General features: G+C 36.9%; 1 protein-coding gene across 4 annotated transcripts in view; it reads left to right on the forward strand.

Moving 5' to 3' along the window:
* The window catches only part of CEP112 (centrosomal protein 112), a 563636-nt gene that overhangs the window by 56887 nt on the left and 489640 nt on the right, over positions 1-17109 (forward strand). For 2 of the 4 annotated variants that reach the window (XM_074388877.1, XM_003931804.4), the window contains exons 5-6: positions 6136-6229; positions 8438-8515. In XM_074388877.1, coding sequence (XP_074244978.1) covers positions 6136-6229; positions 8438-8515 — 172 coding nt within the window. The remainder of the gene's footprint in view (positions 1-6135; positions 6230-8437; positions 8516-17109) is intronic. The other 2 variants (XM_074388878.1, XM_074388879.1) reach the window with 1 other exon arrangement.

A 17109-nucleotide genomic window follows, 5' to 3' on the forward strand; every position in this document is an offset into this window, starting at 1 on the left:
GTTTCCTTACTAATTATTTGTTCATATTCTTCATGATTCGATCTTGGTAGGTTTTGCATTTCAAGTAATTTGTTCATCTCATCTGGGTTTTCCAATACATTGGCATACTGTTGCTCATAGTACTGTCTTACAGTTCTTTTTATACTTTTTTTCCCTCTTGATATAGGTTCTCACTTTGTCACCCAGGCTGGAGCACAGTGGCATAATCATTGCCCACTGTAGCCTTGACCTCTGGGGTTGAAGCAGTCCTACCTCATCCTCCCAAGTAGCTGGAACCTTAGGCATGTGCCACCACATCCAGCTAATTTTTTTATTTTTATTTTTTGTAGAAATGGGGCTTCCTGTATTGCTGAGGCTGGTCATGTACTCTTGGGCTCCGGCAGTACAGGCATGAGCCGCTGCACCAGCCATTCTTTTATTTCTGTTAAATTTAGTGTAATGTCTTAGTTTTCATTTCTGATTTCAGTTGTTTAGTCTTCTCTCCTTTTTTCTTATTCTACGTAGCCAGAGGTTTTTCAATTTTGTTGATCATTTCAACAAACCAACTCTTAGTTTGATTTTCTCTGTTTTTCTATTTTCTGTTTTATCCCTGCTCTAATTCTTACCATTAATACTTATTTCCCTCTGCTAGCTTTGAGTTTAGTTTATTTTTTTAGTTCCTTACGGTGTACATTTAGGTTGTCTATTTGAGATTTTTTTTATTTTTTAATGTAAGCTTTTATAGTTGTAAGTTTTCCTCTTAGCACTGCTGTCACTGAATGTTACACATTTTGGTATGTTGTGTTTTTGTTTTCATTTGTCTCAAGATATTTTCTGATTTCTCTTATTTGGCCTTCTTATTTGACTTATTGGTTGATGAGAATGTGTTGTTTAATTTTCACACATTTGTGGACTTAATATTGTCATTTTGTTAATTGCTTTCTGACTGTTATATAGTTCCTTTGTTCATTTCTTCCTTTCTTATATTTCTTTGTGATTTGATGATTTTTTTTGTTGTTGTGGTGGTGGTGGTGGTGGTGGTTTGCTTTGATTCATTTTCTTTATGTTTTGTATATCTACTATATTTAAAAAGTTTGTGTTACCATAAGGCTTACATAAATCATCCTATAGTGTAACAGTCTATTTTAAGCTGATAACTTTGCATTCAAAAATTCAATACTTTTATTCACACACTTTGTTATTAATGTCCCAATTTTTAATTTTTAATATTCTGTATTCATTAACACATTATTGTGTGGTTATGAAACCATCCAAGTTGTCCCATGAAATGGATGTTTACGGTTTCTTTTGAATAAACATAGAAATTAACCCTCCCAGTCTTAAAACTTAAATTTACATTTGTCTTATCTGAATTCCTTTCTCTGGAAACCAACCATCACGTATCCCAGACAGTATCAAGAAACTGAAACTTAGCAGATTACTGCATCTGAACAATGTTATGCCAGACCCCTCACCTGCCCTGATTGCCTAACCAACTGCCTGCTTCCTGTTGAACAACTTCTCTTCCTTACCACTCCCTAATTCCTGTTTCCCCACACCTAGTTACATTTCTTCCCTGCTGTATAAACTAATTTTAGTGGGGCAAGGAGATGGATTTGATACTGATCTCTCATGACCTTGGCTGCAGTGCCCAAATAAAGCCTTCTTCCCTAGCAGTACTCATTGTGTCAGTGATTGGCTTTCTGTGCAGTGAGAAATGGGACCTAGACTGAACCGCTGATGTTTTGATAACAGTTATAGCTACTTTTAAGACTTTTGTCTCTTAAGTTTTCTTCATTCTTTTAAAAATATTTTTACTCTGTGGAATGGGTAATTTCAAATGTCCTATCTTTGAGTTTACTGATTCTTTCCTGTACTTGATCAAGGCTGCTGCTGAGCCCCTCTAGTTGTTTTTAGTTCGGTTATTGTATTCTTCAGCCCTCAAATTTTTCTTTTTAAAAATATTTTGTTTGTTAAAATACTCATTTTATTTATGCATAATTTATCTTAAGTTTATTGAATGTTTTGATTGTAGTTATTTTGAATTCTTATCAGCTAATCCATTTACCTTCATTTCTTTAGGGTTGGTTTCTGGAGATTTATTTTGTTCCGTTCTTTGGGCCTTTTTTCATGTTCCTTGACCCTTTGTATTAATGTCTGCATATCTGAAAGACATCCACTTCTCCCAGTCTTTGTGGACTGGCCTTGTACAGGGGCGACCTTCAAGAATCAGCCTGAGTAGAGATTCTGGGGTCCTCATAAACTTTTTGTGTGGATGTATCTTCTCTGGACTTTTGTGTATAAATTTCTAAATAGGATAATTTGCAGGTTTCTGTTTTTAGGAGATCATAGTCTCTTGTTCCTTTTTATTCTGTGTCTTGTACTGTGGGCCTTCTGGAGCTAGTAGCATGCTGCCTCAATTCTTTTTTTGTTATTATTTGTTTTTTAATATTCAGCTGCCCCTAGGCACTTTAGTTTATGCTAGATCCCACCAGTGCTTCAAGACAGGTGAGACAGAAACAGGTTCCTCGGGCAGTCCCCCAAAAGTCTGAATGTTGGATATAAGCTTTAGTCTTCTCTTTCCCACGCCAGGGAGAAGCTGTGGACCACGAGCCTTTCTACTTGTGTCATGCTGAGCCAGGGGTAGGAACTCTGGTCATGACTGCTTACCAGTCCAAACCACCACCCTTTGTTTTGTTCTCAGTGGCCCCCAGGCATTTAGAGAATACCAGTGCTGTGAGTGCTTTCAGAATCCTGTCCCTTAGGCAGCCCCTTTCAAAAGCCAGCATGTTGGGCAGCTATTTCAACTTTTTCCTTCCCTAGGGAGATGCTGGGATTGGGGGTTTCCACCTGCTAGTTCTGAGCTGGTGGGAGGAGCTATGGTCAGTTACCGCATACTAGTCCAAACTAGAGGCTTTGTTCTCAGCATTTCCTAACCTGGGACCCTTTCCTGTCAGAGCTAAGATTCAGGCAAGACAGCAACAAGTCCCTTAAGTAACCTTGCTTATGGCAAGAGGATTCCACAGATTTTCCTACTGGCTTCAATATGGCTGGTTTCATCCTTGCCTGGGGTACAGGAGTCTCTCATCTGGTCTCTGGATGTCTCACAAAGGAAATTTTGGTCCATGTATTGTTGAATTTATGTGTCCATTGAGAGAAGGAGAGTCTTGCTGACATCACCTCCTAAAGTAATTTTCTTTTACAGGAGGACATTTGATTGGTCTTCCTTTAGGCTTTATATCTTTATATATATAATATTCCTTATTTCTTCATCTGTATAGGGATAAGTTTATATTTTTCTAGTATTAGGAATCAACATTGATACTTTAAGAGTGTTTGTGGATTCCTATTGAAATATTTTCTCATTAGGAAAAAGTGAAAGGAAAAATTTATATTTCCCTGGTTTTACTGCTTGAGAGTAGTAAAGAGCATATCAGGGAATGTTACCGATATATTGAATTTTTTCTTTCTGTGTTGGTTTTGGCATCCTGAAATTAATTGAGGCACAGTACCCCTTTTCTGCTTGGCACAAGTACCATATTATGAGCTCACTGTGATCATGTCCCCTGTACCAATTGTAGGTTGTCCTTATAAACACCAGGTCTTGCTATTCTGTGTGGCATGTGGCACTTTTTATTCATAAAGAGGCTATTAAGGTTGAACTTTTCTCCCACGTTCTGTTTCACTGCTCATCCAGAACACCAATGCCATCACTGAATTTGAGCCTTTGTACTTATTTAGAGTTTAATTGTGTTTCCAGCTGGAGACAGTCTCATGGCAAAAAAATGAAACTTCTGTAACCAAAGTCCTGTGTATCTTGTGCCAGCCAGATTTAGCAATGATACTGACCTTCTCCTTCAGTTGGCTCAAAAGCCTTCACAAGAAGCTGGCTTCTGCAATGCCTCTTACTTGGCCTTCATGGAGCATGTGTTAGGGGTAACATAATATGTTTAGTTAATAATAATGGACATGTTGAATTGGAAGTAGGGCTATTCAATTTGTATTTGTAATGGGTTTGGAGGCCAAGAGAGCAATTTGGACTACAGATGTAGATTTCGTAAGCAAAACTTATTATTATTATTTTAAAAACTAATACATTGGATCATTCAGGGAAAGCATGTAAAATGAAAATAAATTAGTTTAGAGACAGAACTCTGGGATTACAGCATGTATGAGATGGGCAAAGAAAGCTAGTGAAGTTTACTCTGAAGGAGATCTCTGAATGTTAGGATGAGAACTGTGGAAATATGGTGTTTGTTTATTTGTTTTTTGAGACGGAGTCTCGCTCTGTCACCAGGCTGGAGTGCAGTGGTATACTCTGCTCACTGCAACCTTTGCCTCCTGGGTTCAAGTGATTCTCCTGCCTCAGCCTCCTGAGTAGCTGGGACTACAGGTGTGCACCACCACGCCTGGCTAATTTTTGTATTTTAAGTGTAGATGGGGTTTCACCATGTTGGCCAGTATGGTCTTGATCTCTTGACCTTGTGATCTGCCCGCCTCAGCCTCCCAAAGTGCTGGGATTACAGGTGTGAGCTACTGTGTCTGGTCAGGAGAATGGTTTTATGGAGCCATTGAATGCAGCATCTTTAAAATGCTGTCTCTAATGATGTTTTAGTGCATTAATTAATCAACTAAATTAAGGACAGATTATGACTTACTTGCTTGAATGTCTAGGAGATTGTTGATGACTTACAGCAACTTTTGGGATGAATGCAAGTCATATTGTGGCTGATTGAAAAACATATGACAGATTAGAGCATGGACTCAGTAACATTTTTGAAAATTTATTGTGAAGGTAAAGAGGTTGGTACAGAAGGACAGCCAGAAGTGAATTAAGAGGATGTGTTGTTTTATGTATGCAATCCTGTGAAATAAATAGATAAATAATTCAGTTTCCTTTTAAAATTAGTATTTTTTATGAGAAGACTTTTAATATTTAAGCATTTTTCAATTTTTAAGTATAGCTCTTTTTATGATTATTTAATATATTCTTAAATAACAGTCTACTGCTTAGTATGATGTATCAGGTTATCTTTCCTCATAGAGTTTTAAATGCTTATATCAGCTGACGCACAATGACTGGTAAAATTATACTCAAAATATTAACTTTGCCCATTTTTCTCATTTGCCTTTAACTATTTGGATGTTTGTGATACTGAATAGGGGTATGAAAAGAAAACAGCTGTCTTTAAAACAGGCTTTTCTGCCATTGTACATTACTTATTCTAAAGAATGTTATTCTATCAGTTTTAATCACAAAATAGATTAGTTTTAATATTGTATTTTGAATTAATATTCTGTCTTTTGGAAGTACTTAGTGCAGGTCTCAGTTTGTGAAAGAAATTCTGATGTGGTTTGTGGTTGAATGTTAGTGACTTTAATTCATTGTATAATGGTTATTTTCCGTTTCATATATCTTGAAGCATTTGTTCAGAGAATAGGTGTTCATAATTGTGGACCTTTCATTCAAAGTGGTTTGAATAAAATCATAGAGACTCCAGGCTAAAGGAACCTATTTAAGAATGGTATTTTATATGATATTTATATTGGAGAAAAGTATTTTTGATGGAATTCATTTAAACTCGTTTCTTGCTTGTCTGGCATTTCATATTTTACCTAAATTAACATGGTGTGTTTTTGAATAGAAGACTTTGATATATCTGTGGTTTATGACATACTTTCAAATTAATTGAAACTTTAAGCTACACGAAGGTTTGTTATTTTGTATATTTTAAGGCTTCATATTGTTGTGGACCATGAATCCAACAAAGTTTGCTAAACTTAAAACAGTGATCGTTCCATAGAATATATGCTTCATTTTTTCTCTTTTTACACTTAGAAAAAGGGGAAAGGAGGAGAAAAGATTTAAATACCTGTGATTTATTATAGTCTGACTTAAAAATAGCATTTGTATAAGCAAGTCTGTGGCATTTACATAACCTCTTATAATTTAATCTAAATGAAATAAAATGTGATAAATAAAAATGGTTATTTGTATTTCTTTTCTTTCTTTCTTTTTTTTTTATTTGAAAGATTATTGTTGATACAAACTATCATCTCCTTTCCAAAGGAAAAAAAAAATGGTAATCCTAGATTCTAATGCTCTGTGTTCTCTGAATTCTCCAAATTGTGATTGTGATTATTTTGGTCTCTTAGCAGGGAACAATACTTTGGGAAGCTCCAAATGAGATCACATTCTACAAGTCCAAATCACAGAGAAGATGGACAAAATATTATCCCAAAGATTTGTGTAAGATCAGATTTTAATTTTGTTTGGTTTTTGCTTGTTGTTTTAAAATAGCTGCACAAAGTTTTAATTTCATATTGTTGAAGTTCCAATGATTGCTTCAAAATGGAATAAAGTCTGATGATTCTGGTGAACATCCTGATGTCAAGGAAATTAGGGTGTTTGGTATATAGGATAGTATCCCTTCTACTTCCTCAATGATTCTGAGGTGTTACATTCATCAGTCTGTTATTTCTCCTGTGTATCAAAGAATAACATTTTCTCTTTATTCAGAATATGTATAGAAATGATTATATACCCGGTAATCATAAAGTTAAGGAGAAATTGGAATTAACTTGTAGTAAAGTAGGCAACACTGCTTTTCTAATGAAGGTGAACTGTGTATATCTTGAAATAAGAATGTCTGTCTTGAATCTGTTTGTTGATGAACATCAATTTGGTTTGGACAAGGTGCTAATGAGCACTCCAGTTAGCATTTTTTTTTTTTTTTTTTTTTTTTTTTTTTTTTGAGATAGAGTCTTACTCTGTCGCCCAGGCTGGAGTGCAATGGCGCAATCTTAACTCACTGCAACCTCTGCCTCCTGGGTTCAAGCCTTTCTTCTGCCTCAGCCTCTCGAGTAGCTGGGACTACAGGCATGCGCCACCATGCCCGACTAATTTTTGTATCTTTAGTAGAGACAGGGTTTCACCATGTTGGCCACGTTGGTCTCTAACTCCTGACCTCAAGTGATCCTCCCTCCTCAGCTTCCCAAAGTGTTGGGATTACAGGTGTGAGCCACTGTGCCCAGCCCCAGTTAGCTTTGAAAAGAGAAACACTGTGCCTGCTTATTCCAGTCTTTATTGCCTAACTCTGGCTGTCTTGGGTTACATGACTTTTAGTTACAAGAGAGAGCATGTGAAACCCATGAGCGTTTTAGCACATAGCACTATAAACGTAATTCATTGCATTTTATCCAATGATAATTTGGAATTAAAAACATATAAAGGGCAGCACATTTTAAATAATGATAAACTACAATCATTATATTTACTTAGAATAAGCAAGGCAGGTAGACTTTCTTATATAAGAAATTCTTATTCATCAAAGAAACATACAAAAAGCTGAGAACCGCTAGTAGAAGTGATAATGAATTTTTATATAGTATTATAAATAATAGTGCAGTATTTTATTGAATAGAAATGTAGAGACTCAGTAAGATATGAAGAACATTTTAGTGCATTAAAAAATATCTTCATATTATTTTAAATGACCATACATAAATAGGTATAGTTGTTAGCAAGTAAGCTTTCTAAAAGCATGAGAATGCTATATCAACAAATCTAATTTCAAAATATACTTTCTGGGCTGTAAAATAGTCATCTTTTCCACAGACTTACCTTACTAAATGTTTAGGGTTTCCTGGTCATTGTCGGTTTCTGGGCACAGATCTTTGGTTGTCTCTAGTTTATTATAGTTTCAATCTGGTTTGATCAATGTGTAATACAAAAATTGTACAGGAGGGAAAAAATCATGGAATTTTCCTGTCTTAAAAAATAAAGAATCACCATAATTGTGTTTTCATGATGTGAGTCTAAAGATTATTTATCTTTATATTCAGTATATTAGTGAGAATTAATTTAAGAACAAAGAGTTGCTTGGACATCAGCACAAAACTTCCCTGTTAACGAATTTTAATGAGAAGAATTCATCTTTTCATGTTGCTCCTGCCTCCCACAACACACTTTAAAGCTACAGTGGTATACCACAATTAAAACTTGGTGTAAAAGAACTTAAAGAGAAGAGTCTGGATTAATTTTTCAAATATTCTTTGGTTTTTTGAAATCTAGTTACTGTGTGAATATATTATTAAGGCAGCTCATAGCCCTAAGCAGCTGTACTAAATAGTTGTTAACAGAGAACCCCAGCTCAGTTACAACCTAATCCTCTCCTCTGAGGGCAGTACAGCATTGCCAGCCAAGCACACGAAACTCTCAGTGCATCGAATAACATATATTTTGTTCTTTTTTTCTCCCTCCCTTCCTGCCTCTTTCCCCTCTTTTCCTCCCTTTTCTTCCTCCTTTTTTCTTCCTTCCTCCCTTCTTTTCTGTCTTTCCTCTTGATTTCGCCTTTTATCTCTTCTATCTTATCCTCTTTTGTCTCTTCCTTCTTTCATCTTTTATTTCTTCCGTCTTTCCTTCCTCTCCTCTTCTTTTTCCCCTTTTGTATTTCAGGAAGATCATTTGAAAAAATCTCCTGTTTCTTTGGATGATAGTGACATTGAGGCTCGCCTTAATAGTTGGAATCTTGGGGTAAAAAAAAAAAGTATTTGCTTTATGTATATATTGATGTGTCAGAATCATATTGTACATGCATAGTAGTGGAACTATTTTGATTTTATTCAGTGAATGTTGGATGTTAGACATTTGTTACTGTGTGTCCCTGAGAAGGGTTTTAAGTATAGGAAATAAATAACATTCCAAACAAAAAATAGTCCCTGTCCTGAACAAGCTAACTTTCTTATGTGTGAAATAAGAGATATACACATAAAATAGTTAAATAGTAATAAAGAATAATTTAAGATAGTATATGATAAAATACCAAGACGAGATATGTGTGTCCCCTGAGGTGGAGTGAGGGGGAAGGGGGAACTTGAAGAAACACAGCCATTTGGGTTAAAAACACTCAAGGGGACCCCATGGATGTGCGTAGTTGTTATGGACAGCAGTTTATAGAGGTTGAGGGTCATGAAAGCCTTTGGAGTGCTAGAGAGGTGGGAATTGGCGGCAGAAATTGGTGCAAAGAAAGATTTGGGGGAGTAAGTGAGCTGTCGTGATTGGGTGTTTGGAATTTATGTATGGAATCTGTGGGCACTGTTATCAGGCTGCATTGCATTGGAGCTTTGAATGCTAAATTAAGTTTTTAGCTTTTAAATTTTAGGCAATATTGAGTCCTGGAGGGTTTTTTTCCCTCATTTCACTTTACATATATGCTAACTGTTTAAATGCTTTGAGGAAACAACAAAAAGTGCTTAAAATGATTTTAGAATACTTTTATTATAAAAATAATTTGTAATTTGAAGAATATAAAATCAGAGGAATAAAAATCAATGGAGAGCTGTGCTAGCAGTTATATAACATATCTTTTCCTCCCTTTTTTCCTGTGTGTTTTTATAAGATTCAGCAAAATTTAAACAAAATTGGGACTATATTATAAATGCTATCTTAATGTGCAATTTAACATTTTATATGAGTTTGTAAGAATTCTACATAAATGATTATGAATGGTAGCATTTATTTTTCTTTTGGATGGATATTCTGTAAACTTTTAAAGTGTTCTGCTATTTTTGGACATCTGAGTTGTTCCCAGTTTGTTTAACACAAGTCATGTTGCAGGAAAATTCCTTTTAAGAATCTTTTTATATGTATTTGGTTGCGTTCTTAGCTTACATTACATTACGTCTTTGGCACATTGCCTTCCAGAAGGTTCGTACCAGTTTCAACCAGCAGTATCAGTTGTCCATTTTCTTCAAACAGCAGCATATCAGCTGTCCATTTTCCACTTATTTACTGACATTAGGGATTGTTATTTCAAAAAACTTAAAACCTTCCTACTAAAAATGGTCTTTAATGAAAGTGGTGCTTGAGGGAAATTAACTTGGTGGCATTATGAAAGTTTATTAGATATGAACGGAAATGGAGACAGGGGCCTCACTATCTTTTAGGTCTTCTTTTTTAAATTTAACTTTAATTTTTTTTTTTTTTTTTAATTTTGAGACAGACAGTCTTGCCGTATCATCCAGGCTAGAGTGCAGTGATGCTATTATGGCTCACTGCATCTTCCGCCTCCTGGTTTCAAGCCGCCCTCCTATCTCAGCCTCCCGAGAAGCTGGGATTATAGGTGTGTGCCACTATGCCCAGCTAGTTGTTGTATGTTTAGTAGAGATGGAAGTTTCATAATGTTGGTCAGGCTCCCAACCCTGAGGTGATCTGCCCGCCTTGTCCTCCCAAAGTGCTGGGATTACAAGCGCGAGCCACTGTGCCTGGCCATTTTAGGTCTTTATAGTGGACTCCATGTTAGTGTCATTGCTGGAAGGAAGGAAAGGTAAAAAGGAAAAGCCTTTGATAGAGAATAAAATATGCTAAGTAACTGATTGAAAGGCTGAACTGAAAGGCACCTAAAGACTTGGTTTTGAGAACTGGAAATGTTGGCCTTGTGTCAGTTAATTGACTGTTAGATGGGGGCAGACCCATTTTAAAGGTTTTAATGTAGATAGTGGAGTTTGAAGAGTGGTAAGATCAAATGGGAGGAGTTCAAGGCCTAGAGCTTCTTGAGAGTCAAGAGCTGGAGGTGTAAGTTGGAGTCACACTGTTTGAGGAGGTAGCTGCGCCCAGAGACTAGAATCGTTCTGGTCTTCGGAGAGCACGGAGAGTTGGGAGGTCTGGGTGGAGAGCAGGATGAAGGAGGATGTCTGGCTTATGGCATGGGCACAGTTAGAAGGTTGGAAAATGGATAGGAAATTAAAGTAATGTGGATCTCCTATTAATTTTGGGAGTTTGCTAGAGAAAGGGAGAAGTAGATAAGAGAGGATAAAAGAAACAGGTGTTTATGTTTTAAGGTACAGGGGAAGTTGCTATTGGAAGGAAGTGCTGTTCTCAGTGTGGGAGAAGAGCACAGGAAGTCCTTCAGAAAGACAAATTCCTTTTCCAGAGAGCAACATCAAAGTGGAAAAGAAAATTCTGGTGCTGTCCTTTTAAACTCACTTTTCCCTTAGCTGCTTGAAGCATGATATACATTACTTAGCACATAGAGTACTTTTCACAGTTGTTTAACTGTTCTGAGAAGTAAATCTTTCATTGGTATGATAAAGTTAAAATAAAACATGTAAGATATAATGAAGTAATACCTTAAAAGTAGATCTGTCTGGGGTTTTGTTTCACTTTTTTTTTTTTTGAAACAGAGTCTTGCTCTGTCATCTAGTCTGGAGTGCAGTGGCGCGATCTTGGCTCACTGTAACCTCCACCTCCCAGGTTCAAGCGATTCTCCTGCCTCAGCCTCTTGAGTAGCTGGGACTACGGCTGTGTGCTACCACACCTCACTGATTTTTGTATTTTTAGTAGAGACGGGGTTTCGCCATGTTGGTCAGGCTGGTCTCGAACTCCTGATCTCGTGATCCATTTGCCTCTGCCTCCCAAAGTGCTGAGATTACAGGTGTGAGCCACTGCCCCTGACCTTGTTTCACTTTTTTATTGTTCAAAGAATACACCAACAGTGTAAAATATGAAAGTCTTGCATTTTTAATATATTTATACCATATAGGCATTAATCAGACTGAGCTATATCTGTTTATTACAGTAGAATAATTTAAGTATTCTATTTATTAGAAAGCTTAGATTTTGCTTGGATTTTAGTTTTGTATGAGAATGCATAACTGGCTTTTTTTCTTTCTTCCTCTGAGTGATCCATTAGTAGCTAGAGTTGATTTTTGTTCCCTGGACTACGGATACATTTTTTATACTGCTAGTGTCAACACCTTCATTCTGATGCATTAGATGTTGTAGAATTTGAATTTTCTAGTTTTTGTTAAAAAATCAAATTTTTCCCAAATATATTCTTTATTTTCCCAGGAGTATGTTAATATTTACTATTGGAATACATAGTTCAAGTAGAGATTTATTTACAAAAACTAGCAATGATATTTTTCTCTTGTATTTCTTCTTAATTAACTTTTTCAACATTTAGTTTTTGTGATGCTTTCTTGCTTTCTCAATATATTTTATACCTATATTGTGTCTGACTCTAAGTCACAACCTGAACGGTAGGGCTGTGGATGTTCACTATTTGTAAGTTCATTTGAGTAATTGCATGGACGAAGGCTTTGGAACATTCTTCCTTTAGTGACTCATGCATCGTTGTGAAACACTCTATGTGTATCCATTTTAAAAAAACCTTTAAAAATTATTTCTTATTTGGTTTATCAAGTTTTAGATTCTATTATTTATTTTGTGATTATATTGGAAGTTTTTGACATTGAATAGGAATTATTTGTAGCTTCCTTTTTAAAGTGCTACAGTTTTAAGGTAGTAGGAAAAATCATAAGTATGTTCATTCTGGTTTCTAGAACGTGCTTAGGAGTTTTCTTTGATAAGTGAGATATATAATATTAACATTCAGTGAAATCACAATCATGAAACAAGTTGGGCGTCCTGTTTCCCTTTGAGTTTAAATCCCTTTACCTAGGGATTTTTAGTGCTACAATTCAAAAGCTTCATTCAATGGAAGGTTTCAGCTGTGTCAGCAAGCTAATTTTTCCTATTCATTTCTAGGTATATGGTCATTACTGTTTGATGGTTTAAAAGAAAAATGACCATACATAGAAAGACCAACTTTTATCCTAAGAAAATTATGTTATTGTTACTCTTGCATGGTAATTGAATTGATAACAATTTCTTTGTGATTCTAATTATACAGATTTTTGTAGTCTCTGTTATTTTTTTCCTTTTTCCTCTTTTCTCCTCTCTTTCTCTTCTTTTCATCTTCTTCATGGGTCTTTATTGTAATTTTACTTAAGGTAGAGAGAAGGGAAATGTGTTCATTAATGGGGTACTTTGTGGTGTGATTAGTTGGGATAATTCTCATTAAGTAAGCATGTAATTTCAGCTGTCTTATATAGCTTTATTTTAGGCAATTTCATGTTTTTTTCATGTGGGTTAGAAACCTGCCCATTTTCTTTTCTTTTTTAGAGACAGGGTCTTGCTCTGTCACATAGGCTAAAGTTCAGTGGCATGATCATAGCTCACTGCAGCCTTCAACTCATGGGTTCAAGGGATCCTCCTGCCTCAGCTTCTTGAGTAGCTAGCTGGTGATGCACACCACCATGCCTGACTCCTGTCCATTTCATACTATACAATGATCTTGGAGGGAAACTGAGCTGAACATTCTGATATTTTAGACTTCTCATTTGGCTGTAGTTTTTCACAAGTGAGTGAATATGTCAGATAAAGTTACATAATGAAAAAGAGTTATGAGAGTTGTTTACATAAAAAATTAATACTTTGATAAGACAAATTCTCTTTGTCTTTCTCTAGAGTATACAAATATCTGGAAGTGGCCCAGCATAGTGGCTCATGCCTGTAATCCCAGCACTTTGGGGGGCCGAGGTGGGTGGATCACGAGGTCAGGTGTACCAGCCTGGCTAACATAGTGAAACCCTGTCTCTACTAAAAATACAAAAAATTAGCTGTGCGTGGTGGTGGGCACCTGTAATTCCAGCTAATTGGGAGTCTGAAGCAGTAGAATTGCTTGAAACCAGGAGGCTGAGGTTGCAGGGAGCTGAGATTGCACCACTGCACTCCAGCCTGGGTGACGGTGAAACTCTGTCTCAAAAAAAAAAATCTGGAAGTATCTACTCAAAATATTAACTGATAATTCTACATGGTAAAATATGAGCACTTGTTTTCTGAATATCTTAAATGTTTTAAAAATATTAAGTATTTATTACTCATAAAGAACAAACAAAGCCATAGTAGTATTTATAGTATTTTCCTCAAAGCTTGCATTTGGGGAGTGAAACTATATTCAGAGTGTTTTTTTTTTTTTGAGAAGTTGACATTTATTTCTTTTAAAAGTGAATGTAAACTTCTGGTCATGAGTAAACCTATTACAGTCAACTTCTCCCACAACCAAGAATTCTGGACAAAATACAAAAAGCAAACCACCTGGGGACTCTGAAAAGTAAATAATAACAGGCTGATTGAGAGGGAAGTTGGAATATGAAGAATCATTGACATAGTGGCAGGAAGTTTCCTGGTTTTCTGTTTGTGTTTTTTTCTTCCTTAACTCCCAGCTTTGACTCTAGGGTTGGCCACATTGAGGGATTGTGTAGCAGGTGTGGATGGCAAAATCTCACAGAGCCAGCCTATCTCTTTGATCAGAGAAGTGGAAGAAAGACGGGAAGATTGTAAGGGGATTTTTTGTTTGTTTGTTTTCTTTTCTGGCCCTGCCTCTGCACCAGCCCCAGTGGAAAGACTATGCTCTAGTGGTATAAGCGCGGCTGTTTGTGCCCATCTGTTTGGATAGATCAACAGATAAAAGAAACCTCTGTTTGTTCAAAGAATATAGGAGGAACATTTTCTATACTTTTGTTTTCCATGTCTTTTTGCTTGCTATTATACTTTGCTCTGAGAATTGGCCCAGTCACATGGAACTGTACAGTAGTACAGTGAGGTTCCTTCAGAGTTTGAGGGAACCTTATCATATTGGCCAGTGGGACTGAGAAAGAAGCTTTCAGAGCCAGAGAGTAGGCAGGGAAATCCAGAAATGGAAAGAGTGGGAGAAGGGGATTGTTAGTTTTGTGGATGAACCAATACAAGTTCCGGCCTTTCTCCAAGGTGGACATGGTAGAACATACCCTCCAAATCATAGTCTCATAGAAGTCTTAGGTAACTGAACTATGGTGTAAACTATTGCCGAGGTCCCAGACCACCCCTAAGTGGTACATGTGAGGGGCAGACTCAAATGACATGGTAAAGACTTGGAACTTGGTACCAACACCAGAGCCACTGTCCATAGAAGGAGAGATGGAACTTGTAGGCTGATCTCAATGCAGTTGATTGTCCACTGAGATAAACAAACATGCATCACCATTTTTCAGAACCTCACAATATCATTGTACTGATTATGGTAATAATTTTTCTGATCATAGAGAATTAAACTAGAGAGTGGTAACAATTTTTTTGGGAAATTCGCAAATATGTAGAAATTAACACACTTCTAAATACTCCAGGGGTAAAAGAAAAAAATCTTAAGGGAAATTAGAAAATATTTTAAATTGAATTAAAAGGACAACACAACATACCAAAATGTGTGGGATGTAGCTAAAGTAGGTTTCATTGGGAAATTTATAGCATGAAATACTTACTTTAGAAAAGGAGAGGGGGTTTCTATTCCTGGAATGGTAGCATGAGGAGCTCCACAGATGTGCTCCCTAGCAAAACAAGCATAATTGGTAACTGGTAATTAAAAGTCTCTGGAAATTGTCCTGAAGGCATAGAACAAATGAAGACATTTATTCAAGAAAATCAACTACAGCTTAGTAAGAACAGCAAGAGTTTTTGGCACTGGAACCATGACTTGCTTTCACTTTTCCCATGTTCCTCCTCCAGCTCAGCTTCCCAGAAATTCCATTCCCAGTGGTCGGGGCAAAGATGAAGTTTCTCTCCTCTCAGCTCCCAATCAAGGGATACAGTGTCCTATTGGGAGGGGCATACTGCCAGCATTTCTTATCCCCTTGAAGTCTGAGTGGAGGTGAGTGCAGTTTAGCGGTTGCGGGGAAGGGCTCTCTTCCTTCACTCAGCCAAGGCTGATAGGGCAGAAGCTCTACCCCAGACACAGTACTGTGGCCTTGATTGTCCTTACCCCGACTTGTTCATAGGATAGAGATTTCATTCCAAGAGACGCAAGTCAGGAACAAGAAAGCTATTGCCTCTGGACAGTGCCCAGTGAAGTAGCTCAGAGAATTTTGCACAGCTGGAGAGGCAGTCTGAGGACCAGTGAGATCAGAAGCTCTCCTCAAAGAAATGGACTAATGGAAATAGTGTGGGGAAGTTCAAGCCTAAGGATGCTCTAGAAAACAATGGAGATTTTAGTGGTAAACAGATAGGAGGGGTCTGGTAGTTCCTACTAATCAACAGCAGTAAACTAAACCACAGGCTAGTAGTTCACCATCGAGAACCAGGGACAGAGACAGCTAAGAAGAGTCCTCCTGGGGTCAGAACAATCCTCAGAGACTACCTTAGTATCTACCCCTGCCTGAATTTAATTGGATCAGGCTATGGAGCAATTTATGTCCCAGGGTATTGTTGAAAATAATAGAACAAAGAGCCAGCAATTAGTAGACATAATAGGTGGGTGCGATGTCAAATTAGATATACCGCTTAACAAAAAGATAAGGGGAAAAAACAGTTAGAGGAGCCTTGCCAAATCCACTGGCATCCAGGGTGACTGTGTGCATGCCCAAGGCTGTATAAACTGAGGGTTGACTCCAGTGTCTTCACACTGTGGGGGAAATATACTTTATAAAATAGTCTAGCCAAGCCAGAAATCAAATAAACAACCGAAAACAGCTACAGTTAACTCATGGACAGGGGAGAGGGGAATCAGTGTCCAAAGTCACCACAATCTATTACTGAAAATGTCTAGTTTTCAAGAAAAAAGTTTACAAGACATGCAAAGAAACAGGAAAGTGTGGCCCATATACAGAGAAAAATTATTGAATAGAAACAGCCTGTGAGAGGGCCGAGGGACCAGATTTAACAGACAGACCAAAATCGCCATTATAAATATGTTCAAAGAACTAAGGAAACAATATTTAAAGAAGTAAAGAAAGTTGTGATGACCGTGTCTCATCAAATATAGACAATCATAAAGAGATTTAAATTATAAAAAGAGCCAGAGCTGGGCACAATGGCATGCACGTATAGTTCCAGCTCCTCAGGAGGTGGAAGAGGAAGGATTGCTGAATGAGTCTAGGAGTTTGAGGCTATAGTGTGCTATAATCATATTTGCAATAGCCACTGTACTCTGGCCTGGATGACATAGTGAGACCCCCATCTCCAAAAACAAAAAGCAAAAAGCAAAAAAAAAAAAAAAAAAAAAAGCAGGTAAGATTATAGTGTTATACAGTGTAATAACTGAAGGGGGAAAAACAATAGATTTGAACTGGCAGAAGAATTAGTGAACTTGAAGATTGCTAGAGATTATGCAGGCCAAATAACATACAGAAAAAATATTACAGAAAAATGAACATTGCCTCAGGAAGTGTGGAGTACCATTAAGTGCACCAACATATGTGTAATGGGGGTACCAGAACAAGAGGAGACACAGGTGCAGAAAATATATTTGAAGT

This window comes from Saimiri boliviensis, chromosome 17 (assembly GCF_048565385.1).
Source record: "Saimiri boliviensis isolate mSaiBol1 chromosome 17, mSaiBol1.pri, whole genome shotgun sequence".
Lineage (NCBI taxonomy): Eukaryota > Metazoa > Chordata > Mammalia > Primates > Cebidae > Saimiri > Saimiri boliviensis.